Source organism: Parasteatoda tepidariorum, chromosome 8 (genome assembly GCF_982258835.1).
Source record: "Parasteatoda tepidariorum strain Cologne lab strain chromosome 8, Ptep-v5.0, whole genome shotgun sequence".
Lineage (NCBI taxonomy): Eukaryota > Metazoa > Arthropoda > Arachnida > Araneae > Theridiidae > Parasteatoda > Parasteatoda tepidariorum.
The window spans coordinates 16,373,266-16,400,742 of record NC_141762.1 but is presented as its reverse complement, the minus strand read 5'-3'; the positions used below and the strand labels follow the sequence as shown (position 1 = coordinate 16,400,742).

At 29.7% G+C, this 27,477-nt stretch overlaps 1 protein-coding gene across 2 annotated transcripts in view; it reads left to right on the top strand.

The window, feature by feature from the left end:
- The window catches only part of LOC107454206 (uncharacterized), a 173,750-nt gene that overhangs the window by 68,015 nt on the left and 78,258 nt on the right, over positions 1 to 27,477 (top strand). Inside the window, exons 2-10 of one of the 2 annotated variants that reach the window (XM_087149893.1) lie at positions 4,265 to 4,317; positions 14,380 to 14,590; positions 18,357 to 18,458; positions 19,486 to 19,602; positions 23,966 to 24,097; positions 24,839 to 24,961; positions 25,430 to 25,681; positions 26,848 to 26,970; positions 27,067 to 27,189. In XM_087149893.1, the coding sequence (XP_087006019.1) occupies positions 4,265 to 4,317; positions 14,380 to 14,590; positions 18,357 to 18,458; positions 19,486 to 19,602; positions 23,966 to 24,097; positions 24,839 to 24,961; positions 25,430 to 25,681; positions 26,848 to 26,970; positions 27,067 to 27,189 (1,236 nt within the window). Of the gene's footprint in view, positions 1 to 4,264; positions 4,318 to 14,379; positions 14,591 to 18,356; positions 18,459 to 19,485; positions 19,603 to 23,965; positions 24,098 to 24,838; positions 24,962 to 25,429; positions 25,682 to 26,412; positions 26,564 to 26,847; positions 26,971 to 27,066; positions 27,190 to 27,477 lie in introns of those variants that run through there. The other variant, XM_087149894.1, reaches the window with a different exon arrangement.

Here is a 27,477-nt window from a genome sequence, read left to right as displayed (position 1 = left end):
GGATTCGATAAGAGAAATTTAAATTACTAACCTAAGTAGATAAGAAAGTAATCTCAAAAAGTATATTTTTTTACCTTATTTATTAAGTTGTTCATAATTACTTTTTGTTTGTATAGTTTATTAAATATGTTGCTGGGGTCTGGGAAGAACTATACTTATTGCTGCCCCGAGCTATTTCTAATTCGAAAAGCTTAAAAATCTCTTTTCATGCACCAGCTCAGGTCTGTTGCCATTCTAAGCAAGCAAAAAACATTTTGTCTAATGGTTTCATTTACCTTTCGTGTTGCTTCGTTTAACACTATCTTCGAAGACGACTTTCATTTTTTTCTAAAGTTGGTAATAATTGTTACTTGTATTTTTCCGTGATGTGTAATTTACAACGAGAGCATTTAATGTCTCTATTATGAGAACAGAACATAATTGCTCATATTTAGGAAATCATAAAGTTGTGCCTAGTGTTTGTTTCTGAGTCATTTCTTACTTTCAAAGAATATCGTTTGCTTTTAGGTGAGTACGTGTGAAATAGAACAATGGAGAAACAATGATTTATTGCATAGTATAAATACCTTTTCTATGATATTTGTTCATTGAACCTATAGTACCTTGTTAAGGAGAGTTCAATATTCCAATCACATGAATACCTCTAATATCTTTAAACAGTGCTCGTTCGAAATGATGAAAAATGGTCTGAACTTATATTTCTAGTCACAAGCAAATGCTTTTGCGAAGACAAAACAAAATCCTCTACTCAATATTAAAATAATATTTTTTGTGCATTCTCAATTTATACCCTGTTCCAATTTCGATGAACGAATCCTTTATCATTTCTAGGAAATTTTAAAATTTAAAAAAATGATTATCGAAATTTGAACTGCTGAAAGTTTACATATTCTTTAATATTTTATTGCGGAGATGTGAGTTGAAACAATTATTGTGGTTTTGCCTCCCTTTGATCTTTGAATTTATTTATTTATTCAAATTTAAACATTTAAAGATAGTTTGAGGTTAAAATTCAGTTGAATTCCTCTTTAGTTTTAGAAAAATTCATGCAAAAAAATTTGTTTTAAACTCTTAGGTATTTATTTTTCCAAAAAGTTCATTAATATTACAACAGTTTTACGTACTATGAACTTTTACAATTTGTGAAAATCCACCTCTTAAAACTTTATCATAAAATCAAAATAATACAAGAATTTGACATAATCTAAGAGTTAATCTCGTATATCATATTTTCATAAAACCAAATCATAACAACACTTAATACTTTTTATTATAAAAAAAGTGCGGAACGAATAATACCGCAGTACAAAAAGCGCGATGACCCAAATCAGGGTTCTTTTTACCGTTTACCGGATCTTTACCATCACAGACATATGCCCACTGAAAGTGAAAAGAAATGTTATCCTCAATTAAAAATTCACCCAATGTCTCGTACGCCTTTCATTGAAAGGAGGCACTCGACCAAAATGAGATAAATTGCTGGGCTTACATTCTCTACGTCTGCGACAAAATTCAGATTTCGGCTATAACTGTGCTTTCAGTATTGTTTGCTGCTCACAATAACCCCCTACGTGAGCGTATAAGTTGAGGAAGTCGAAATTAATCCTCTTAGAATTTATTTAGAGTGTGGAGTAATGCAGTAAATATATTATTCACAAACAGTTGTAATTTACGTTGTGTAAGAAAAGCATATCATTTATGTAGCAGGAAATGCTGATCTTTGTTGAAGAAATGTAGAAGATGCATAATTAAGAGACTTATTACAAAGAAAAATGCACCGAAAGCTGCAAAGGAGGGTTTTTTGAACAAAAACATTATTGGTGCAATTTTGAAAATAAGGCTTGTTTAGTAAATAACAAATGAAAAAAAAATCACGAGAATTGTACTATGTTTAATACTAGTAATTTTTCTCGGGGTATTAGAATATAAATAAAAACTAACGCCAAGCTGTTTTTAAGATATTTAAGAATAAACTAATATAAAACTTCGCCAAAATACTCAAGATATTGGCTCGTGCAAATTTGCTGCATCTTTAATAAAATGACGAAACGTACTTTATTATCATGTAATTAAATCCTTCTAAAACTTTGTTAAATGATAATATGGTTCAATTGAACACTTTGGAAAAGTTGCACGATATTTTGGTACAACATGCCAATATTAAGGTTTAACTTTCAACTGATTTTTTGTAGCAATATATATTTTTAACTGCTGCGAAATTTACTGAAATCTATAAAAATGTAACTGAATTGAATGTAACTGAGTACTGAAATCCATAAAATTTTTATTTCTCTAATTAAAAGTTAACAGTAAAAAATTATAAATAGTATTATAACTAAACTTCAATTGATTAACACTAGAGAACATATATTTTATTATAATGAAACTATTAATTCTAAAGTTACAATTCTCGGATAATACTAATTTTATATATTAATATTAAATGTCATGAAATCATATAGAAAATTGCTAAAAGAATGTGAGCAGGCAACGTTTTGTCTTATTTTGAAAAATGTCTGAAAGTCAGTCAAATTTTATCATAAAATGCAAAAACGAAAAATTTTTAAAAAATGTATCATAATTTTAAATTATGCGACATTACAAAAAAAAATGTTCACTTAGATATTTTATGAAATATTTACTGAATGTAAATAAATGAATCGATTTTTCAGCAAATGATCTTTGAATCTGTATCTTTCGAATAAACTACTTTTGAGTCAGAATTGAGGATATCAAAAGGCTTCTTTATCTATCAAATCTTTACGCATGCAGTCATCTTAAAAATAAGTAATGATAAAATAAATTTAGATTTCTCATATTTTCAGCATTCTAGACAACAATGATTCGCCTGAGAAACGTAATTCCTGTAAGCTTATATTGAATTTCGAATCTTCTACCTGTTTTAAGACATTTCCCCACAAAAAAGAAATATAAAATATTAAAGAACAGTTTTAGGAGTTCTAATATAGTAATACACTCGTTAAACTTTAATTGTTGAAATCGTGTGCTCAAGTTTTTATGTATTAAATGCTTGAATCCGATCTTCTATAGTAAATATGTAAATAATATTACTCTGGAAAATGAAAATCTATACTCTGTTGCAAGTTAAGGATAAAAAATATTATAAAACTTTCCCTATGGAGAGTTGTTTGCATCGAAGTGTATGTCAAATGGATGCCAAGCTGACATATAGCGCAGACATATACGAACATCACCAACTCTTGATATAACGTTGCACAGCCTTCTTATTGCTTGCTTTCTTAAATCGTGGGAGATAAGGAAAACAAAAGTATTTGAATAATCAATTAACAAGTAATAAAAATAATATCTCAAAGTCGTAACAAATATGCATCTCTCTATTCGCCCGTAAGGAAAATGATGAAAGAATAATAAAAACATGTTTCTTGCAGACGATTTTCATATGCAGTGAAACAAAAGTAAAAATTCCGTATCTCGCCTTTGATTTGTTAAGGGCATGTCAGCATAAGACGCGCCATTTTTAGTGGTCCAATAAAACCCAATGCTCTTGCAACGTCATTTAGTTTTTTTTCTTTTTAAGAACGAATATTCTTCTAATATTTATCTAAATGTGTCATCAAATCCAAAATTCGAGTAAGACTTCGAAACTATTACTTTCTTTTAATAATTCTGTGATATATATCGCAAAATATAGCGCGATTTATATTTCTGTATTACGTGCTTAACTTTTAAAAGCTTTTAAATTGTTTTGAAAGCATATTTGTATAATTTTATAGCGAAATAAAACAGAACTATATGCAGTCACGGATGATTACTTAAATCCTATACCGCATTAGTCTTTTCTTAACTAGCAGCGAAATATAGGTGTCGTTAGTTCAGTTATATGTGTCAGTAATTATACTTATATTGATTATAATTTGTTAAGCTGTTTTAAAAACCACCTCAAAATGATGTGTAATAACAGTGTTATACAGAAAATTATTAATTAACATAACGTTATAATAACAATATAATGTTTTTTTTTAAAATATGGACCAAATATTCCATTTAATACTATTCAATTTAATTGTTGACATGATTAATGAATACTCAAATAATATATTTGAATAGAACAATATATGTCATTATTTTCATATAACATTATATACAAATATGTAATATAATATGTAACTAATGCATCTTGAATAAGTTTGGATAAATTATTAAGATAACAAAAATTATTGTTTCAACTTTTAGAGATATTTACGAGATAGCAAAAATTTGAATGTTTTTTCCTTTCTTTCAGCTTTGACGGAGATGCTACTAGGGACTCTCATATGGTTTAGTTTATCAACAGTGGTAAGTTTTATTTTGTATTTATTATTCATTTACTGATTGTATCACTATTTATTTACACTTTTTATTTATCTATGTTCTTCCCCTCAATATTATTTTAAATAACTAGCATTGAGGGGTTACCCTTAAATTATTTCGCAATGTCTATAAGTACTGCAAGTCCATATTTTTCTTGTTGTATTTAAAGCTTTCATTATAAAAATTTTCACTAAATGAGACTAAAACTGGACGTGTGATGAAAATAGTGTTCTAAAAACAATTCAGATTTTGTCATAACATATAAGATATTTGATATTGAAGATTGTTGCACACTCTTACAATTTTGTAATTCTCATTTTTCCCATAATCTTTCAAAACTATTTTTAAACACTCAGATAAAAATGTATTACAGTTTTTTCTTATAATTCTGAGAAATAACTTTGGAATTTATTGCCATATTTTGAAAGAGTCCCGTTCTTTTAGCTAACATTTTCTATAACGAATTTTTTTTAATCATTTGTATTTGGAAAAATTATGAAATTTTAGTAAAATGTAAATTTTGTGACAATCACTTTAACTAATACACGCTTAAAAGAAAAATTTGCTAAAAATTCTTTTAAAGTTTCACAACATTGAAGCGGTCAGGTAAATTACTGCAACATATAAAAATAAAAAAATAATCAGTTTACTGAATTATTCAACATTATCTTAAATATGTAAAATTATAGGAATTCTACTCTGCAAAAGGCATTAAAAACGAATGAGAAATATGGTGAAATAAAACAAAAAAAATAATAAAAAGATTAAATACAAAAATTTAAATTTTTTTTATTTCAAAAAAGATATGGAGATGTTTATGACTTACTGTTGTAATAAAAATTTCAACCATACGTGCCATGCTTAACATCATCTAAAACCATTTGACTAAAAAAGCTGAACTAATGATAGCAAATGAATACCGGCTTGTATTTCTATCATTCAATCAGCTCCAAGATTAGGTTGAAAATAAATGATAAAACCATGACATAACTGGGAAAGAAAACAATTTTTAAACTTTAGTTTTTTTAACGTCGGCGGTCCACTTTTTTTCTTCAGTTATGTCCCCTCTATAATTTAATTTTTTCCACCTACCGTGAAAAAGCAGACTATTAAGTTAAAAAGAATTTATAATGATCTTGATGACAGTGTTCCATAAGCTCAGCGTTGCGTGCTCAGTCTCTGAAGCGTTCCTTACTAACACTATCAACTACCTCATCGATCAGACAGAAGTTCAAAAAATTTAAACTACTTCATAATTTTATAGTTTTTTTCCTACTAATGTGTGGGAAAACTCTGGGTTTATAGATTTTTTTTCAGGAGTAAGTCAAAACTAAATTTTAAAGGAAGCTTACTTACGAACAGTTACTCAAAACTAATTCATTCGTAAAATAACCGTGTTCTTCGATCGCATTCTATTTTGGAACAAAAGTTTAAAATTGGGTATAATATGAAAATAGCACAACTACTTCCACTTACTAGGAATAACATTTACCTTTTAGTTTAATTAATAAACTGAGTTTTAAATATGTTTACTAAATTCATAAACTTCGGTAAAACAACAATATAAATTATTTCCAAAGGAACTAGACTAATACAATTCCAACCTGGCGAGTAGCGACTTATAAACAAGACAGTTCGTTTGATGCTTTTACTTGTTGCTAGAAATCAGGTTCGCAGAAAAGGCTATTTACAAGTTAAATTTAGTAGGAATAACACGATCTGTGACGTAGGCTATAGTATACCCAAATCGTTTGCTTAAAAATGATTATATTAGATTTTAAATTTCGAAATACTTGCAAACGATAAAATAATATATCAACTTTAAAATGCTTACAAAATTTTTTTGAAATGAAAAGAGTCATAAAAAATATATGTATATAATTTTTAGAGCAAATGATTAAAAAAAAAGTAGTATTTTTATAGAATCGTTTTCGAATTTGAATTTTGCTATAATAAAAAATATAACTTAAGACCTTGGTTCATTCATTGTATTATTTTAAAAGTTGTACAAAAAAAAAAGTTAACTTTTATATATTTCTTAAAAATTTATGTTTTGTAATTTATAATTTAAATGCTTATGTAACATTGGTCTGCATATTTCATTTAAGTTAGAGATGAAAAACCATAAGGATTTGTATGAAATGAACGATAATTTTTTCCCTAATTCTTATGTTCCAAAGTTTAAAAATCAAAATAGTGTGTCAAAGCAATTATGCATCAAATGCAGTGTTTCTAAAGCTTAAATAAAGGACGCCGCACAAATCTCATGGAAATAAATCAGCATACATTTTTTTCTGTTGTAGTTCGAAACATTCTGATCGAAAATTATCATTGACACTAAGCCTAAAAATGTATCGTTTTTACATACGGAGTATAAACACAAGCGATATTGGCAACGGTCGCAGTAGTAAAAGGTGCTTGAAGCACGCAATATTGGCAAAGGTGAATGAGAGGAAGTAAGTTAGTCTACGTATTTAGAGTTGGATGTTCTGACGTGCTACGAGCTTTTTCATCACTTAATCTCAATTCAATGCTTTTATGTGCAAATTCCAATCTGATAATCTTCGCGTTGTGTGCATTAGTTAATGCTACTGTCGTGACGGTATTAAAGAATTGAGAATTACTATTTATGTTTGAGACTTCGAATCTCGGAAACAATCAATTTTTAGACTTTGTGTCAATAAGAACTTTCTGTCAGGATGTCCTGAACTATGACATATTAAATTTTCATTAAAATGGACAAATTTTCATAAGATTTTTTTCGGGCGTCCTTTCTCTAGCTTCATCAATAGTCATAAACTTCTGTAATTAAAATTTTATCAGTCATTCTTAACCAGTCTCTAAAATGGACATCTATAGGGTTTCTAGGTTCTTGCCACACCATGTTTCTTCTCCAATATATGAAACTAAACTAAACTAAACTCATTGATGCGACAGCCCATAGAGGGCCAAGAACTACTGAGCCCATCTCAGTTTTCTCCCCAATGTATGATGCAGCAATAATTTGTATATTTTAATACTGCGTTTAGAAGCTCCTTCGCAAAGGGAAATAAAAAGGTACAGTTTAAGTGCTTCACGCTTGAAGCAAAGTTATAATTTTAAACTATATGTACTATCTTGCCGTAAAGAATTATCCGGGCTTTAGAATTGAAGTTAAAAGTTATTTAAAAAAAATTTTTTTTAAAGGCCAATTTGGCGATATTTTTCACCCAGAGGAAAATTGCCAAAATCACTGCCATATTCTGAGTTTTTGCAAATTTTTATGAGATCAGATAATGCAACATTGGAGAGTAAGTTAGACAACAACCTTTCATTTTCCCAAAACTGTAGCTTTTCACCATATTTGCGTTTCTTTTTTCCAGAATAAGCATAGAGAGAGCTGCCTTTAGATAGGCCAAACTTAACCTAACAGTCACAAGTAACTGTTGCAAACTCGCAACAGTAAAGAAAATAGCATATTATTCGCAAAAAAGTAACATTTCATGTGACGACGGTACCTTCGAAAAACAGCATTAAACTCATCGGTAACAAGTTTATAAATAAGCGGAAAACATGCTCCATATTGTAGCAATATCGAGCAGTGTTGTAGCATACAACACCGCCCAACTCGCAATATTGCTCAAAAGGGATAAAATTCTGCTTAATTAAAATCCCATTGCTTTTCTAACTGTCACAAACTAGCGTGATTATGAACTGGTCAGCTGATCTAGCTTAATTCTCGTACACTTATTTAGCATTCCAAAACCGCGATCGACAAGCCCTTCAGGTTCTATGCTCTGTGTTTAGAAATTCCGTGTTTCGTCAACACAGGCACCCACTCTCTCTCTCTGCCCACACCTATATATTTTCCCTTCGGGACCATCCCACCTTCGAATCCCACGCTGAGTGCCTGTGAATGTTTGAACCTGTTGCACTTGATGACAAAGTTTGTTGGGCGTAGTCAGGCTGCAGGAGGCCCTAAACCAGGAAGTCGATGACGAGTTGGAGTCTCAGACCTGCCGTTCGATGACGTTTGCCCATGGGCGGCATTCAATTTTATATGTTTGTCAATCTCTCCTTACTTAAACATATTTAATTGAACAAGATTGAGAAGAATTTATCTACTAATTCATTTTTAAAATTGGCAATTGTGTATAGACTTAGGCTAGGCGTGGTAGAATCCAGGATGACCCAAGCCCTTTCACTTTTCAAGATTTAGAGATCATTTTTCGATGTTTCGTTGAATTCCAGGTTTTCATAAATGTGTTGAAGCCCTATCTCCCTAATTTTTTTCACTTCCAATATGACATTGCTTATTTATTTATTTAATTAATTAATTTTTAAATATGCTATATAACATCGAGGTTAAGAATCCCTACGTTTTTGTGGGGGTCACACATTTTTTATGTCATAACTTGAATTGTAATGATTGAATATACATATTTAGCATTTCAAATTTAAATGGTTATAAGTCTAAATAACTAAATGTGTTTAACTACGATAATCCCTGTTTTTTTTCGAAGTTCTACCTTTCACCGGTCAGTGTGCGGGTGGGTGACCACTTGGATCAGTCTGCGTAGGGACCGAGGGTGTGCGGTATTGGTCCTCGTTAAACTGTGCTACCGTAAAGTGCTCGACTTCGCGTGTAGGTCGTTGGGCTACCGAAGTGGGGGTGCCATCCCCTCTGCAGAGGATCAAAATTGTGATGGCATGTCTTCGGATCATCTTCAGGGATGTTCCCCAGACCGTCGCCAATTGCCCATTGAGCAGCTCTAGTGCGACGTAAATGAACTACAACAACAACAACAACTGCCTTTTAACGGCCATAGTAGGAAATGGCATATTTCGACCTCGCTCATATGACGGGGATAACACCTAAGCTGGTACCCCTCTTTCAAAATCTCCCCACAACCGTATGAGAGGACTTTCAACCACGACAAATTTCACCTGAACCCTTCTGCATTACATACACTTGTTGTTTATTCGGCTGCCAAGATCGAACTCATGATCTCGAGTTTACCACTCAATGAATTAATGCCACCTTTGTAATTCACGAGGAGCTTCGATACACATGCCATAAACTATAACAGATGCATCAAATATATCATATAAGAGTTATCTTAAAATTCAAATAATTACATCATCTGAATCACATAACATATGTCATACAGATTATACAAATAACACATAATTATTATGTAAATAATCGAAAATAAGTGTAATCCTTATTCTGCAATGCATACGACCTATAAATAAAATGAGATTATTGTATGAATCACATAATAAAAACAATACTTCTTGTTCTTCGTTGATGCATCATCACATAAAACAAGTTTGTATGACTAAGTATCAAAAAATATGCAAATGTATTCTAATATGGACAAGATTCAACTATTTAAAGTTATTTATCATTCAGGATATTCAGTTCAGGTTATTTGAGGTTCATCATATTTTGAAACAAAAATAATGTTTTTCTTTTCTGGTTGGAGGTTAAATATTTAAAGGCAAGGCGACATGATTGTAGGCAGAAATTCAATTCCATTTACTCCTACTCTTCAACACTTACACATCCTGATTCAGTGTGATATGTAAACTAATTTGAAGTGTTTCTATTCTCATCTTATTGGTTGAAACAACTTCCTCCAAAGCACACAAATTGTCCTTTTCCTGATATTCCTCCGCTGTTGCTTTCAAATCTCTTTTTTTAAAAAACAGATTCAATAATTTTCTAATTTATCTTTTTTTTTTCAAAAATGTACATTAGTTTGCTTACAAATACATTTCAGTTTCTTAAAACAAGTAACATGTCGATAAATTTTTATTATTTTTTCTTGTAATGATACATAGTATTCATCTATGTTTTTATTTTATTTTATAACCATCGTTGAATAGCCGATCCAATTTTTCGGGTTTACGACTACTAATGTTCAACTCTGTAGCCATGTAATTTTGAACCCTATCCAAAAGACGAGGGAACTCCTGGATCAAGTATTGGGAGATGTTTGCCTTCGTGGAGGATATTTTGATGAAGCTAACCCGCTTTGTGTTACATAGAGAGGAAAACCATGAAAGCACACCACGGTTAGCCTGATGGCAAAGAGACTCTAACCCATGATCCGTCTACCACTGAAGATGTTTTGCGTAACACTGTGGTTGATGGGAGCCACATGAGAAATTCGCATCGACCAGCTATCGCTGGGATTTCAACCCGGAACACTTTATTTTGAGGCGAGGGCTCTATCATCTATGTTTTGCATAAAACTAGTAAAATACTCATTTTTTCAAAAAGTAAAAAAAAAAAAAAAATGAAGAATACTGTAAATAAATGATGAAGTGAACGCGGAGCTCTTTTCCCAATAAAAAGCGAGCAATAAAAGGATGGAATAATTTTTGATAGAACAGCTCATTGCTGTACTGCTTCATTTAAAAAAATAAATAATAATAAACAACTTTAACACCACACTTTCAGAAATAAAACCTTAACTTTTGTCTTTATCACAGAATTATTAAACAAATTTTTTCTTACATTTTTCTTTTTCTTGTATTAAAGTCAAAATAAGTGAAAATTATTTTAATTAACATTTCAATTATTTATGGTTATGAAATACTGCATGAAACACTAGTGTCTTTTTCTGCATTAAAGGTAAAATCTTTCAAACACGGTTCATTTCCAAAGAAAAAATTTTCAAAATTGCACTTATTTGCAGTTATTTAGATCTACGAGAAACAGTTATTCATCATGGAAATGGTTCCCCGGTTCAAATCCTTGTAATGACTGAGTACTCGTTAACTCATACTCTTTCTTGTTTTACAAGGGTTATTTCAGATTTATTTTTTTCGTAGAAAACCACTCTTTTTGTAAAATTGTGAAAAATCTACTTAAATTTTTGCGAATTTGTGAAAAAAGAGTCTAGATTTTGCAACTTTATGAACATGTAAGATGATGCGATATGAACGTTGAGACTCGAACCCCCGTTCTGTCTGTAATGAAATTAACAGATTAGCCCTCTCGGCCATAAGCCCTCTCTGATAGTTGAGCGCGATAAAACTCTAATTGTTTAACCGTATTAGGTAAAATCAGCTAATAAACGATTTTCCACACAGTTAACAGTTTGAATACCATCTTATTTATGGTTATTTGACTGTTTTGTTTGAATATGGTGAAATAACAATTAAATAAATAGTTATTTAACCGTTTTTTCCGGAGAAGTTTTAAACAGTGTAACCTTGAAGCCTCATCTGTCTTCCATCAATACTGATCACAATGCAATACATAAAGGCGTCGGACCAAAATCCCTGACATGACAATAATTAGAATTCGAGTGAATCAGATATCGATGTTGAATCGCATCATTGCAATATTCGATTGGGAATGGGCACGCTACAGTGATTAGTAGCTACGGACAAACGTTCCGAAACGTCAGCGCCCCTTCGTTTAAAAGTCAAGGATGGTCAACGTTCCGTGAATAAAAGAATATAAAAAAAGGAACTTTTACTTTTTCCACAGGAAACGACTGAAAAGATTCGGTTGTAAAATCGGCAAAAAATATCTTTTATTTTTCTAAGAATTTTTTTAAAGTTAAAATAATCATATATATATATATATATATATATATATATATATATATATATATTTAACTCGTCTTATCAACACATATATTAAGTTATATTAAGATAACTATTTAAACAAAATTCATTTACCGACATTCCGTTTTACTTAAGATCCCCTTTTTATTCTGAGACATTGTCCAATTCAAAAGCCTTTATTTTAGAGACTATTTAATTGTTGTAAAATTTTAGAGCACTGTTATATTTTTTTGTTTATTTGTATAAAAAATTTCTATATGGTATATGTTTAAAAAAATCCCATGGTGTTCAAGTTACCCTTAAATAATAGGCACCTTGAACCAAAGTTAGAATACAAGGTTTGGTTTGTGTTAGTTAGAAAAGTGGTAACAAAAGCCTAACATAATTGTATTGTTCAAAATATTTATTACTAACAATATAAAAGTTTGTTTTTTTTAATTTTTAGTAATTTATCTGTATGCTGTTTACAATTTATTGCAATTTAAGATGTTTAACTTAATGATTAACAAGTTCAAAGGGAAAAGTATCGTGACATATATTGATTGCCATAGACTATACTGCTGCAACTATGTCTGCTGTATTTCTATCCCTAGATCCGTGGCAAGAGTTTGGAGGCCTTTATTACCCTAGGATAGAAAACAACAATGAATTTAAGAACGTGGAAAAAATTTTAATGGAAATGTAATCAATAAAATAAAACAAACATAAAGGAACCGTTTAAAAAATTTTGAAAAATATTCATGAGCAACTTTGGTGATTAAAATATAAAATGCATAGTTTTAGGATGAAATTTTATTAAACGTAAGTAAAAGTTTATAAATAAACTAAGTTATAAGTTAACAATCCAACTCAAAACAGTATTGTCATGTTATCAGAAAATTTCAATCAATAGGAAATATATGGGTGAATATTTACTGAAGCCAGAACTTATGACATGAAAATTATAAATACAACTCAGAACAGTGTTCTTAAGAGTAGGATTCAAAATTTTCCCAGAAAAAATGGTGTAAGCTTGACGTGGATTCAGGGACGGTATGTTATTGGTTTTTAAAAACAATCTTTCCCACTTTCTTATATTTTTGTTACCTGCGCCGTCTATTGAGATACGAGATAGTGGTATAGCCTACGTCAGTGGTTCTTAAATGGTGTTTCACGAAACCCTAGGGTTCCGTGAGAGGGTCACAGGGGTTCTGAGAGTTAGGAAATTTTCTTAACCAATTATGATTTGTCGAAATCTGCAACTGAATTTATATTCAATTAATTATCCATTTGTTATTTAAAATTTCCATTATTTTTTATGTAATTATTTAATTGAAATGCTTGTGAAGAAAGAAATTTCAAAACAATGTTTATTTAAATAAACATTGTTTTGAACAACAAAACAACAACAACAGCAAAATGAACAAATGAATTTTTCAACAATGAAGAAGTATGTGTCTCTGATTGCCATTCTCAAAGTTTTTTTTTCTTTTTTTTTATGGAAACCATATTTTAACTCTTTATTTTCAGTTCATGTATGAATTGAAATTAAAATGAGGACAAGACTAGACACCGCTCTAAGCCTGTGAATTCAACTATCGGATATAAAACCCAATTTAAAGACTATTGATAAAACGATATGATGAAAAAAAAATTTTTTTCATTTACATACTAAATATTATCAGAATTATTAATAAAATTCAAATCATTAAATATTTTCAAAGTAATAGTCATACGTTAATTTAGGTGCTCACAATTACAAATGAAATTTATTCATTAAGTCTCGGGGTTCAGCAAAAAGAAAGTCGATTATTTAAAGTTCCACAGCCGGGGAAGAAAAAAAAATTGGAAATCACTGGTCTACGTTTTCCCCCTGAATCGTTTGAAGCATTTAAAGGCCTTTTTTTTTATTTCTTAATACAAGAAACTATAACATCTCATACAAAAATATATACGATAAAATCAAATTAGACATAAAAACAATTAAAACTAAAATAACAAAAAGTAATAAAAAAAATTTGGTGCACAATTTTTGGCGTATCAAAGTACTTTTTTTTAAATCGTTATCATTAAATTTCTTTCGGGAAAATCCGAATGAAAAAGAAAGTGTGGAAGGAAACATTAGAGAGGTGATGATGCGTGGATCCCCATTCATTTGAGTGGATCCCCATTCTGATGCCAACAAGTGATACTAAAAACAGATAAAAATAAATGCAGAACAGTAGCAGAGAAACCTATACATAATTTAAAAGTTTAGTAAAAATCAGAGTTGTGGAATCGATAGTTTAAATGTTCGACTTCAAATTATACTCAATTTAATTTTTTATCGAATCCTTGAAGAGTATTCACATTTTAACTAAGTAAATATTAATCTCTAATTATGCATTTCTATTTTCTTATGTACGATGTCAATTATTCCAAAATTATGTAACAAGTTTGTTGTAAATATTGAATGTTCTTGTCAAATCTCCAACACTGAAATCGTTTTCTTTCCTTTTGCAGATACACGCTCAATACAGACCGAACTGGCCTAGTCCTTACGTACAAAGAGAAATCTTCGTCCTCAATTTGGAGGATGGATTCTTCGGTTGCCAAGTTAACGAATCGGTCGACATTTTGCAATTGTTCGAACTCTCGAAGATCTGCGATGGAGTCCCACAGTGCTTCCTCGGCTCAGACGAGGTAGCCAACGAACTCAAATGCACAGATCGAAGTAAGTTCTTTATTGTTTACAGTCATCTGTTCCGTTGTTCGATCGCATCAACTGATAGGAACCTCGCCTCTTTGTCACTTTGAGATGATAAAGCAAAAGTTCTTTGAATCAGTACGCTTAAAAGAGATCATTGCCCGTCATTCGTACACATTGTTTTGCGAAACGGAATAATGTGAATTGATATTATTAGCATTCGCTAATTGCGCTCAATTTACCCTTCACGTTTAGGCATAAGACTTCCTGTTTCTTCCAACAGCATTTTAATGGGTGGTGTTACAAGATATCGATCTTTGATGTCTGTTTTATTTTCGAAATACCATTCTCAAGGACATTTTAAAATGAAAACATAAGGCTGAAACCATGAACCGGTATAATGACCGTTTTCTATGGTAATTGTAAAGCTTCGGGATACTTTCGGTGAATGCGTAATAAAACAAAAACTAAGTGTTAATATTAAAAAGGCAAATCTTATAAAGAAATAAATCTGGCATTAAAATAGTTTTTTTTAACATTTTTAAATGTATTTATAGTTTGTAGTCTTGATGTCGCCATGAGTGTTGTTGGCGTGGAGCACATGCCCCCCTCAATAATTAGATATTTCTGAAATTCCCCCTCAATATTTCAGACAGATACAAAAAAATTTTATGAATCTTCGTTTATTTAAATTCATCAAAATATTGAAAGCAAAACAAAGCTTTTCCAGATATTAAGCAGATTTAAAAAAATATTTTCCTTAGTGAGAAATTTATAAACTATTGAGACTGTAATTTCATTCCCTCCCCCTCAAAAAGGGAGTCCCTGGCACGGTCATGGATGTAGTCATGCAACCGAGAAGCGAAACGGATTTGCCTTCTTTACATAAATAAGTGATCTAAAATTTTGTGGGCGGTATTCTGATTTTTTTTTTGTCCCTTCAACTTTCTCAGTTTGGTTTGTAGATCCTTTGACTTTTATTTCCGAAAGTAGTAGAACCGTATCCAGATCTCTGTGTTTTTAAATCTAATTCAATCAACAAACAAGGATCTCCAGACCTAATGTTCACCTTTTTTTCGTTGAAAACTTTTCTCAATAAACAAACCCATTTGCAGAAAAATTCTGAGTGTGTCTTCCATATCCGAAAACATTTATATTATTCTAGTATGCCTTATTACTCTGGTATTTCTGGTCATTATTCTTATTTTCTTTGTTATTCTTTGATAGTCTTTAAAAGAAGCGACAAGACAAAAAAAAAAGGAGACTGATCGTTGTAAAAGAATAAAGAAGGAATAAATATATTTGCATATGTAACTAATTTCCGTTGTATAAAAACAATTTCTATGACAAATTTCATTCTTTCTTGTTTTTATTTTATTTTTATTTTTTATTCTTCTTATTGTACTTCACATTTTTCTCATTCTTTCTTGGAAGACTAATAAACAAACGTGTTGAGAGAAAAAATATAATAAATATGTAATACATCTGATACTGTAGATACATATATCTCTGATATCTTTAAACAATTGGATATGTGTTCTCTTCTTATTTTCCTACATTCTTATTTTCTTACTCTTATTTTCTTACTCTTATTTTTATTATTTTTACTATTCAATTATTATTTTTCTCCTTCTTCTATTTCTGCTTCTTCCACTATTTCTTCTATTGCTTCTACTTCTTCTCCTCCTTCACTTCTTCCTCTTCTTCTACCTCTTCATCATCGTCTACTTCTTCTTTTTCTTCATCTTCTTCTACATCTTCGTCATCATCTTCTTTATCTTCTTCTTACTATTCGTTGAAAGAATTTCTAAAAAAAAAGGGACAAGAGAGACCGAAGAGACGAGTCACGTAAAAAAGAATGGCAAGAACAAATATCGTTTGCGGCTTGATACTTCCTTTGCTGAATGTAACTCAAGTTAAACCTTAAAACTATTCATTAGTAATGTATACTTGGTTTGAACAAAGTTGAAGGTCGGGTGTAAAAGATCAATAAAAGCTTTTGTGGCGATGCCTGACCACCACCTTCAATGCTGCTAAGTGCTCATTAAAAGCGTTTGTACATGATGATTGTTTTCCCCCAACAAAGGCTCGAAATACAGTGATCTCTGCGATAACAACTCCCTCGTCCAACATTTATTGATGGAGTTGAAGTTACATATGGGGTATCCCCACTTGAAATCGTGATATTCTTTTTTTTTAAATCATAATCACTACGCCCTTTCGCGACCAACTCGTCATTAAGGTCCAGAACGTGTTGTAAGTGGAATAGAATAGTGCCAGTAGATGAAAGGGAAAACTAAGAAAAACAATATACCTCTTCAGATGTTATTTTTTTCTTCCCCGATTTCGTGGTGTTATTTAATTATGTGGTTCAGAACCCACCGTTGCATGATCATTGTAGAGGAAGGAATGCTCTTGAAAAAGTACGTCGCCAGATTGGCGCTTAATCCTTTCCCAAACAGTAAAAAAAATGTTCTAAGGAGTAAAATTATTCTAAAAAAAAATAACAATTTAAAAAAAAATCCGACGACTGGCTAGGGAAAATGATGTCTTCATATAGACAATACATAGCGGTAATGCCTTTACTCATCGTTTTTATCAAGTGCATTTGTTACAAAAGAACAGGCAATTACTGTCTTTTTTCATTTCTTATTTAAACTACTATGTGGGTGGCCATTTTGGTATATCTCTTCCTCGTTAAAATTTTTTTTTAAGAATTTAAAGATAACGGAGCGTAAACCCAGAAGCTGGAAAACTATTTTTTTTTTCAATACTTCCTTTGCCTTACCTTCTTAAACCTGTAATTCACTCTCTCATTGCTTGATATCTTAAGGACAATAGAGATATATTTTCTTTTCGCACATTATGACTCTTTTTTTTTTTTTCGCAGCCAGTAGAGTCGGCTATCAATCTTTTATGCCGTAATTTGATGAAGCGTGTGAAATTTTTGAAAAACAGCCTAAGTGTTATAGAGAGGAAGTTTTTCTGGGGGTTGAAAATATTGCGGTGCTTAGTAAAATATTTCTTTTTAAAAGAAATGCAGTGATTAAATATGTGTAAGCTTATTTTAATATATCTAATTATTTTTTATTTATGAAATAAAATGTAAAAGAATTTTTTTTTTTTTTTGAAAGAACTCGTTTCGCGTTAAGTTTAGTAATGCTCTGCATTTTTTAGAGTAAAAATAAATAAATAAATAAAATTTTGAAAAAAGATTTTTAAATTTATTTAATAAAAAAAATAAACTCTCAATGTCTTCAAAAGGTACTGTCATGCTAATGCACTTTCAGAAATTTATTCCATTTTTGAAAATTATTTGTGTCTAAAATCACGTAATATTTGACAAAACGGAAAATCTCAAATATTTGACAAAACCGTTTCGGTACAATCCAATCTTTTTTACCTGCTTTAAGCCCGTTTGTACCATTAAATAGAATGGTACAGGGGTAAGTGTGCTCCCTTTTTACTCATGTTTCCTTAGATCGTTTCGTAGATCGTTTTGAGTTCGTTGAAAGATTATTCTATAAAATTCCTTTTATTTTACTCATAATTTTCAATTCCATTAAGTGATATGCAGAGCTAGGCCTAATGCTTCGGTGGCAATTTTCGTCTTCAAAAAATTTTGAATATCTAAGTACTCAATTCAATCATATTCCTACTTGAATTTTTAACATTTAAAGAAATAAATGTAAAATATGCTATTTTCTGTTTCACCTTTGAATACAAATTTTTAACAAGATTTTTTGATCTTTATAATTCAAAACAAATTTTTACCTTTAAAATTTCCTTTCAGATTTTTGTCATCCGAAAATGCCTCGTTGTATTAATGGAGTTTGTCTGGACAATCTCTGTTACTGTAACGATGGCTTTGGAGGAAAAGGCTGTGAAATGCCAGGTAAGTTTAACTTCTTCTACCATTTTTCTTACGCCTAATAAAAGCATATTTTTAAATTTGTTAATCTTTCGAATTAATTTCATTAGTTAATTCCAATCACTATGATAATATAGATTTAAAATGCATATTAATAATTGAAATTAATTGTTTTAAACATTTTAATATTTTTAATCTTAAAACTCTTTTGTAATTAAGTAATAATAAATTAAACTTTTTCTTAATTATTAAATTATTAAAGTAGGAAAATTCGTCTGAAATGCACAACAGTAAATCATAATTTTTTGTTTTTTTAGTAATTATTAATTCCCAGTGCAAAATTTTATAGGCATGTCATTTCATCAAAACTGTACGCAGTTACAATTAGTTTGTAAATGTTAATTGTAATTGCGTACATTATTTACAGTAATTGAAATTGAGCACAATAATTAAAATTGTTTCATTTTTGCCCTTTTTTCCATTTTTTCAATGCCTTAAATTAATAGTAAAATAACTTCCTATGTTCTGAAGATACAAGATCAATAGACGTTAAAACGTTTTTAACCTTTCATGTGAAATTATTTTTTGTTTCAGAGCATTAGAGGGATCTGCAATTTTGGAGAAAAATAACAAATATATCTGAAAATATATCATTTTATGAATTATCAACAAATATACCTTTAACTAATTAATCTTATTCCATTTATTTATCATTAACCCTAATATTTTTGCATTAATTATTTGAAAAATTCAAATTGACTCTGTAGTTAAGGCAGTGAATCCAATTTATGTCGAAAATCAATTCCTGTGAACTAATAATTCATTTTTAGAATCTAAAAATTGATCGTGAATACTAAATTAAAAAAGGGGGAAACTATACCCTTGTGTTCATACACCATCAAATTATATTATTTTCTATTCACACAAAATCATATTTACAATTACTAAATTAGGATTATCGCTAAATTAAATTATTTCGTTTAAAGCTTAAATATTTTACAATTTACTTTTGTCGGGATTGTAATAAAATGAAATAATTATTTTGTTTCAGATGAAAACGAATGTAAATACCGACCTTGCGATGTGTTTTCACACTGTACGAATACTATGGGAAGCTTTTATTGTTCTTGTTTTCCTGGTTATGAAGGAGATGGATTCGAATGCCATGGTAAGTTTAATATGCTGTTTGCATTTAAGAAAAAATTATTGCTCGTTAAATGTACCGAACTTTGTTCTGAAAAAATGGATAAAAACTACCCAGTTTAGTGATCCAAAAACGTCCATTTAAATTTGAGTTCTCTCAATCTCGATAAAAATAAAATTCTAAGGTAAACTAACTATTTCAAATATAAAAATTATCATAATAATCTTTTTTTTTTAAAAAAAGAAAAGAAAAAATGAATGTGTGATAAAGGCGAAGAAAAAAAAAGCCAAATATACAATACTTTTGCATCTATGAACTGTGCTCTTTTACATTTATGAACTGTGCTCTTTTACATTTATGAACTGTGCTCTTTTACATTTATGAAAGGTTGCTAACTGTACTTAGATTTATTCTAAAAAATTGATAAAAACTAACCAAATCAATAATCCAAAAAGTTCAATCTAATTCGAGTACTAAGCCCTTCAAAGTCAATAGAAATATAATTCTATAAGATGTACTTACTTATCGATTATACAAATTATCATAAAAATATTTTTCAGTTTTTTTAAAGTAAAGAGTGAGAGTGATAAAAAGAGAAAAAAAAGAACAAATATGCAATATTTTTGCGTTTAAAAACATTTGCGTTACGAAAATGCCTTCTCTTCTTATTCTCAATTTTTTAATCTTCGTCTTTTTTTTTTTTTAATTTTTTTTTCTTATTATTTTCATTTGAAAGACTTTACAAAAAAAATTTTTTAGTCAGAAAAAAAAGAAGAAAAAAAAAAACATTTGTGGCGTGGTACTTTCTTTGCTAACTTACAACTAATCATTAATTATATATACTTTGTTCAAGCGAGGTTGAAGGTCGGGTACTAGAGATTAATAAAAGCTCTCTGTCCACAACCCTAAATATTCCTTTAAAATATTTGTACAGGATGATTATGTAAGCCATATTTTCATTTTATTTATTTATTTATTTTTTGCTGATATGATTTCGAAATAATTATTAATTCCACGGAGCGCCAGAGCGTGGTTCAACGGAAAACTGGTCAAGAACCACTGAACTTCAAGCTATAAAAATTAAAATAGCCTCAAACTTCCTTGCCATGCTCTTCCTCATTCATATACATCTCTCCAAATAGCGAAACAAATGCGCTTTTTACGTGAATAGATCTTTTGTTGCTTCAAATTGGCCCGCTCTGGCCTCTTCGCCACATTCACACCTTTTGAGGTAAACAAGTACCCTTGCACAGGTAGAAAAAGAGTTTGTGTGTGCATGACCTCTTTGAAAATGCAGGACCTTGGTCTACATGCAAGTAAACTGGTTGGGGAATGAAATAATAATGTGTAGGTATTCTTGTATCTTCGAGGGGAATTATTATTGCGATTGTTGCAATGACTTTTCTTCAAGAGTTTATTTTAACTAGAAAAGAAATAATATCTCTTCTTTCTTTTTTTTCTCCCTTGTCGCCTTTGCTTATTCAAGGTGTAGCTGCTACCTTCTTAATTAAGAGTTTAAGAAAAAAATATGTGTGATATTTTTCTTCAATAAACTGACCGATTTCTTATTCCAATCTGATTTTTGGATCATGGAATAAATGGATTTCTTTTTTTAAATTGTTATTTTCTTATTTTAGATAATTTTGACAGTTGGTATTTAGCATATTAGTTTAACAAAAAACTTGTTACTTAATTCTGTCCATATTCTGATTTGAATTCAACTGTTTAATGAATGTGTTAATGTATTTCTGATTTGATTGATATCAGCATTCATTGAGAGATTTCAAAAATTTGTTTTTACATTTATTTTACAAATAATTACCTATCACTCTAGCATTTTATTTTGTCCGTACTCTGAGTGTGACTCAGACGTTTATTGAATGTGTTTCTGATTCGACTAATATCAGCTTTAAAAATTCATGGAAAATTTAATAGCACGTAAAAATTTAATTTATGTAATTAATTAATACGTAAAAATTTTTAAAAAATATTACGTGTACTTTGCTTTTTTCAAATCTTAAAAAACTTGGATAATGGATAAAAAGGATTATAATATACACTTATTTCTTCCAAGGAAAAAAAACTATCTTTTATATTTTACTAAATCATGAATTGAATGAAAGTTCTTCTTTAACCCTTTGACGAAGAATTTTTATTAAATATATTACTCATACTTTTCATTACTTTGTATTGATTTAGGTCAAAATAAGAAAAAAATATTATGCTTAACATTTTAATTATAAAATGCAATATGAAACACCGGTGTCTTTTTTTGGGTAAAAAGTAAAATCTACCAAAATATAGTTTTCTCACATTTGCACTTATTTCAGTTATTTAGACATAAGAGAAGCGGTTATATAACATTGAAATTTACTTACTTTTGAAAAACCAATTATTGACAAATTTTTGAATATGAAAGGGGAAAAAATAATTTTTAACTACTTATTGAGAATTTCATATATGCTTCAGACAAAAAAAATTTAAGCATTTTAAAACATTGAAAATTTTGATTTTTGTTATATTTATATCGCCCTTCAAAAAATCAACCTGATGCGCTATTTCCAAATTTCTCGTTATCAGAAATGTAACACTTGACACGTTTTGCTTGAAGGTCGCTTTGAAACTACTTTCGCGAGAGACACCAGTTCATTTAGATTCCCGTCTTCTCTTTAATGGTTCGAAAATGTGGATCTTTATAAACAAGAGAAAGGGTACCGTGATGATGATGCATGCATACCAAAAGAAAAAGGGACCCAGGATCGTAATGTCAAATAATCCGGTTTCGCTGTCAAAGAACCAGTTAAAAACAGCACGACTTGAAGTTTAGATTCCTTTTTTGGCATGCTGTTACTCCCCAAGGGATGTTTAAATCTGTTTTCCATATCATATCTTCCTCAGGAAAATTGGTGAAAGTGCCTGCTGCAGAATATTTAATGTTCCGTTGCTTGCAGCTTTTACATCAGTTCTAACAACCTCGCTTGATGTTTCACCTGAGGGATTCTTCATTTTGATCTGCATTGGGTCTGTTGCCAACTTGAACTAAATAATGATACGGATTTATTACCTCGAATAACTTGTTAATTATTTTTTACGTTCTAGCTAAATCTTATTTCTCGATTTTAAAGGTAACATTTGTAAGCAAAATTTATATTTCGTTGTAATCCCTAATAACTATCCACCTAATCGCGTACCCAGGTTATTTTGACCTGTAGATTGCTGCTAAGGGTTAATTAAACCGTAGGTTTGTTATATTCTCAGTGTTCTCTATTCATCAACATTAATATACATTATTAGGATCAGGAATGAAGCTTTATTTGAGGTCGTTCAAATATTACGTAAGAGCATAAAGAGTAATGGGAAATGTGATTTGCTTACTTTCTGACGGGGGGAAGGGAAGTATGAACAGTGCTTACGAAAGACATCAAAATTTATTTTATTTAATTTTTTTAATGTGAAAAGTATAACACCAAAATTTGAAACAAAAATTATGCTGCTAAAAATTTCAAATTTAAAAAAAAATTTCATAAATTTGGGGATTGAAAGAATTGGAAAATAAATTGTTCAAGAAGTTACAAAATTTAATAAAATAAATTTTAGAACTTAAATTTTGTTTTATACGAAGTTACATTGTTTATATGTATTTATTCTTAAAATTTTTAAAATTATATCACTACAGTAAAAGTCAAATTTAAAGCAAAAAACATAAAGGTACTACGATTTTCTTGCGTAAGCATGGGAGGGGTTTTATCATCTGCTTATTTTTGCTAAGGAAGGTGGGGAGAAAAATCAAAAAATATCAAAAACATGCTTACGTAATATTTGAATGGCCCCTCATTAGCACAGTACATTACTTTCTAGTGACCATCATTAGCATAATTTTTAGTATCCAAACTTTCCTTATAAAAACGAAGTTATAAACGTTCTACCAGTCCACCAAATATTTTACCGTATAAAAAAGAGTTATTAGACAATATTAACAATAGACAATAATAACTTCTTTTCAACAAGATTTCTGAAAATATGTGGCAAAATCAATGCTTACAGAGCAGCCTTTTTTTCCACAAACACCATTTTTATTACAAGCATGCAAACCTGAAAAAAAGGCTACATTCACTTGTAACAAGACATTATTTTTTTGGACATTTAAATAAATAATGCAGTTAAATATGCTGCAGTTATTAAAAGTTATAGCTAAGTTATTATAAATAAAATTATTGCTAATTATAATGGAAAGAAATATTTGTTTTTTGTATATATGAAGAGAGTTGGGTTTTATTTATTTATAGCCATCAAAAAATAAAATGCAAGATAGTAAAGCAAGTTTGTCGTAGTATGAAGTAAATATTTCAGTGCATTTACAATATTTTAATAATATTTCGTTCCACAGATATCAACGAATGTGAAATTCCATCATTGGCTGCAATTTGTGTTGAAAATGCCGAGTGTTGCAATTTACCCGGACATTATGTGTGCAAGTGTGGACCTGGATATACAGGAAACGCTACAGTTTCATGCACAGGTAAATATTTCTTATATAAAACGAACTCTACGAATATAGTTGTTCTTCCACGAATAAATTAGAAGTTAAGAGTAAACAATGACGCGAAGAACAGAGAAATATTATGATTATATAAAAAAAAAAGTTTTTACTGGACGCTTGAACTGCGGGAAGATGATTAATGTTCAAGAATTTAAAAGTTAGTCACTCGTTTTATTCACGGGAGCGAAATTGAACACAGTCGATATACATAAGTAAAAAAAAATTTAAATTCCTTTACTTATTATTTAAAATATTTAATTTATGTGAATGTAGTGCATGACCTCTTGAAATTTGTACTTAAAATTAATTAAACGTCAAAAATTAAAGTGGCTATAATTTTTCAAAATTTACGACAGATACGATTACAAGAAATCGGTAAATAAATTATTTTAACATTCAAATAATATTTCATATTTATAGAAATTTTATTTCAAAACAAATAAAAAAACGTCTCTTTTTCCCATCACATTTACCAGTGGTTAGTAATTTCAAACTTTAGTATACAACAAGGAATTTTTTGAGGAATTATTTAATACTTTCATTATCCCAGATTTATAAATTGCATTCAGAAACAAATTAAATACATAAGAGGTCGAATTTTTATTTTAGAATTATACTATACATTTATATATAGAATTACAACTGTATATAAAATTTAATTTCATGTAGAATTACGATTCCTTAATGATCAATGACAATAATTAATGTTATTCTTCAAAGATATCGATGAATGTTTGGATCCCCATGCTTGTGGTCAAGGAGCTCACTGCGAAAACATACCTGGAAGTTATAAATGTTATTGCCCGCTAGGATATGACGGTGATCCTTTTAGAGAATGTTACGGTAAGTACAACAATGACACTTGTATTTTAGAAACTGAATTACTTATTAAATATGATCTATAATGTAATTGTTTTAAATGCTAAAAGCAAAATATTACTGGAATTTCTTTTAAAGGGATGAAAAAAGTATCTTCGTCATTGAAAAAAAAAACATTTAATTGTGGTTTAGTGCTACATTTAACTGTGGTTTATTTAATTGTGGTACATTTAATTGTGGTTTAGTGGCCACGTTGCAATTGCTAGATTTTTTAAACAATTTTACTATCCTAACCGTGCAATATAGTCGTATATGATTTTGTTTCAGCAATAGTAAGGGTCTCTTACGAGAGAAACTAAATTCTCAATAAGAACAACAACAACAAAAAAACTAATTAGTTTATTTATGAAATTTATTAAATTGTAGTTTCAAAAACAAAATTATGTGTTTTAATTCCTCAGAAAATTAAAAGTCTTGTAATTTCCTTCACAGATTTGGATGAATGTCGACGAAACCCTTGTGGATCTGGAGCTCAGTGCACTAACACAAAAGGGGGATTTACTTGCAGTTGCCCTAGAGGATATCAAGGTAATCCTACACCTGAAGCTGGATGTGTTGACGTGGATGAATGCTGGGGTCCTAAACCACCATGTGGGAAAGGTGCGCAGTGTGTCAATACCGTTGGAGGATATTATTGCCAATGTCCTGAAGGTTATACAGGCAACCCAACAGCAGGTTGTGTTGGTAAGTAATATCTTTAAACTGCTCCTTTTATCAGTGAAATAATCTAAAAATATATTAAATTATTTGTTAATTATTAATAGGAGAATATAAATCGATTGCTTTGTTTCTTATGCTAGTCTCTGAATCACTACAAATCTGGAAAAATACTTCATTATTTAAAAGAAAAATGTGTTGTAAACTGACCGTGGGATATTTTTGTGTTCTGCTTATGTAAATTTATTTCAAGCAAATTCCTGTTATTTATCGAACTTAAAATTTAATACTTAACTTAATTTTAATTTCAATACCTAACTGAGAGATTTTTAAAGTAAAACTACAAATGGTCATAAAACTAAACTTTTAAATACATTCAATATTTGCTTTGGATTGTGGAAGGAGCCACTTTATCATACCGCAATAAAATCAAAATTATTAAAATTTGACTGGATGAAAACTACTTAAGGACCGTTCACGCTGCAAACCCTTGCGCTTGACGCGCTTGTGAACGTTTAGAAACTGCATGTACGATGAACTGCTGGCGCATGCGTATATTATATTAAGGCACGATCGCCCATTCGAATCACATGCAGTGAGAATGCTCAATTTTAATAATAATAAACAACTTCCCATGTACGCAGATGCAGATCACTCTTTCATTGTGCTAGTAGGAATGTACCAATATCGAGAATTTAATTTTGTTTAGTAAGCTATAAGCAAACTTTACTTTAGTATAAAACTTTAGAATTAATTTCATAGCCAATAATCTAAATAAACAGGGAAATTCAAATTTCAATTCAAATTTGTTTCCTATTGATTGTGAAATTAACGATGAAATTTTAACTTCATATTAGTCAAAATATTATTGAAGCTTTTTTCTATTAAGTATTCTTTTATGAAATAAAGGTAAGCTCTTCAAAAATGTGTTACTCATTTTAAAAATAAATAAATCTAATTCATACACCACTTTAAGCTTTTGTTTTCGCAGTTCTATGTCTGCAATTTAAGTTATTCTTATCTAAATCAATTTATTTATAATGTTACAGTACTTTAAATTGCTTTCGTTTTTATATTGAACAATGTTTTATAAACTGTTTGAAGTATATGAATAGTAAATTTGTTTGAATGTATGTTATGAATGCTTTATTTTAATATGTATGAAATATTCTAATAATTTGTTTTTTTCTCAGATATTAATGAATGCCCTCATGCATGCAGTGTCAATGCAGAATGTACCAACACGCCCGGAAGTTATACATGCCGATGTAAAGTGGGTCATACTGGGGATCCGTATCTATCAGCTGGATGCCATGGTTTGTATTCATTATATTAAAAATATTTGAATTTTTCAATGTTTTATTGTTAATTTTAAGCAAAAAATGAGTAAATATGATATTTTTATTATATAGATGAAGATGAATGTCTGCGACCAGGTGCTTGCGGCAGAAATGCTCAATGTTTCAATAATATAGGTTCTTATACATGTAGCTGCCTTGAAGGATATACTGGAAATCCTATTCAAGGATGTTCAGGTATCTTAAAAGAACATTTTAAATCATTAAAAATCACTTAATATCTCTAAATTAAAATTATGAAAGTTACAATTTTAAGTGTTTACATTTCAAGAAATTTGTACTATTAAGGTATTCAACTGAAGCTCTGTAAGAAATACAACTTATTATTAAATTTCTAAATTACTTTTACAATTTTTAATTTTTTAATAGAATTTTAATTATAATTTATCATATTTTGGCATTTAATGTGCTGAAATTTTATGATATTTTTTTTTAATATTTTAGGCAAATACACTAATGTAATCA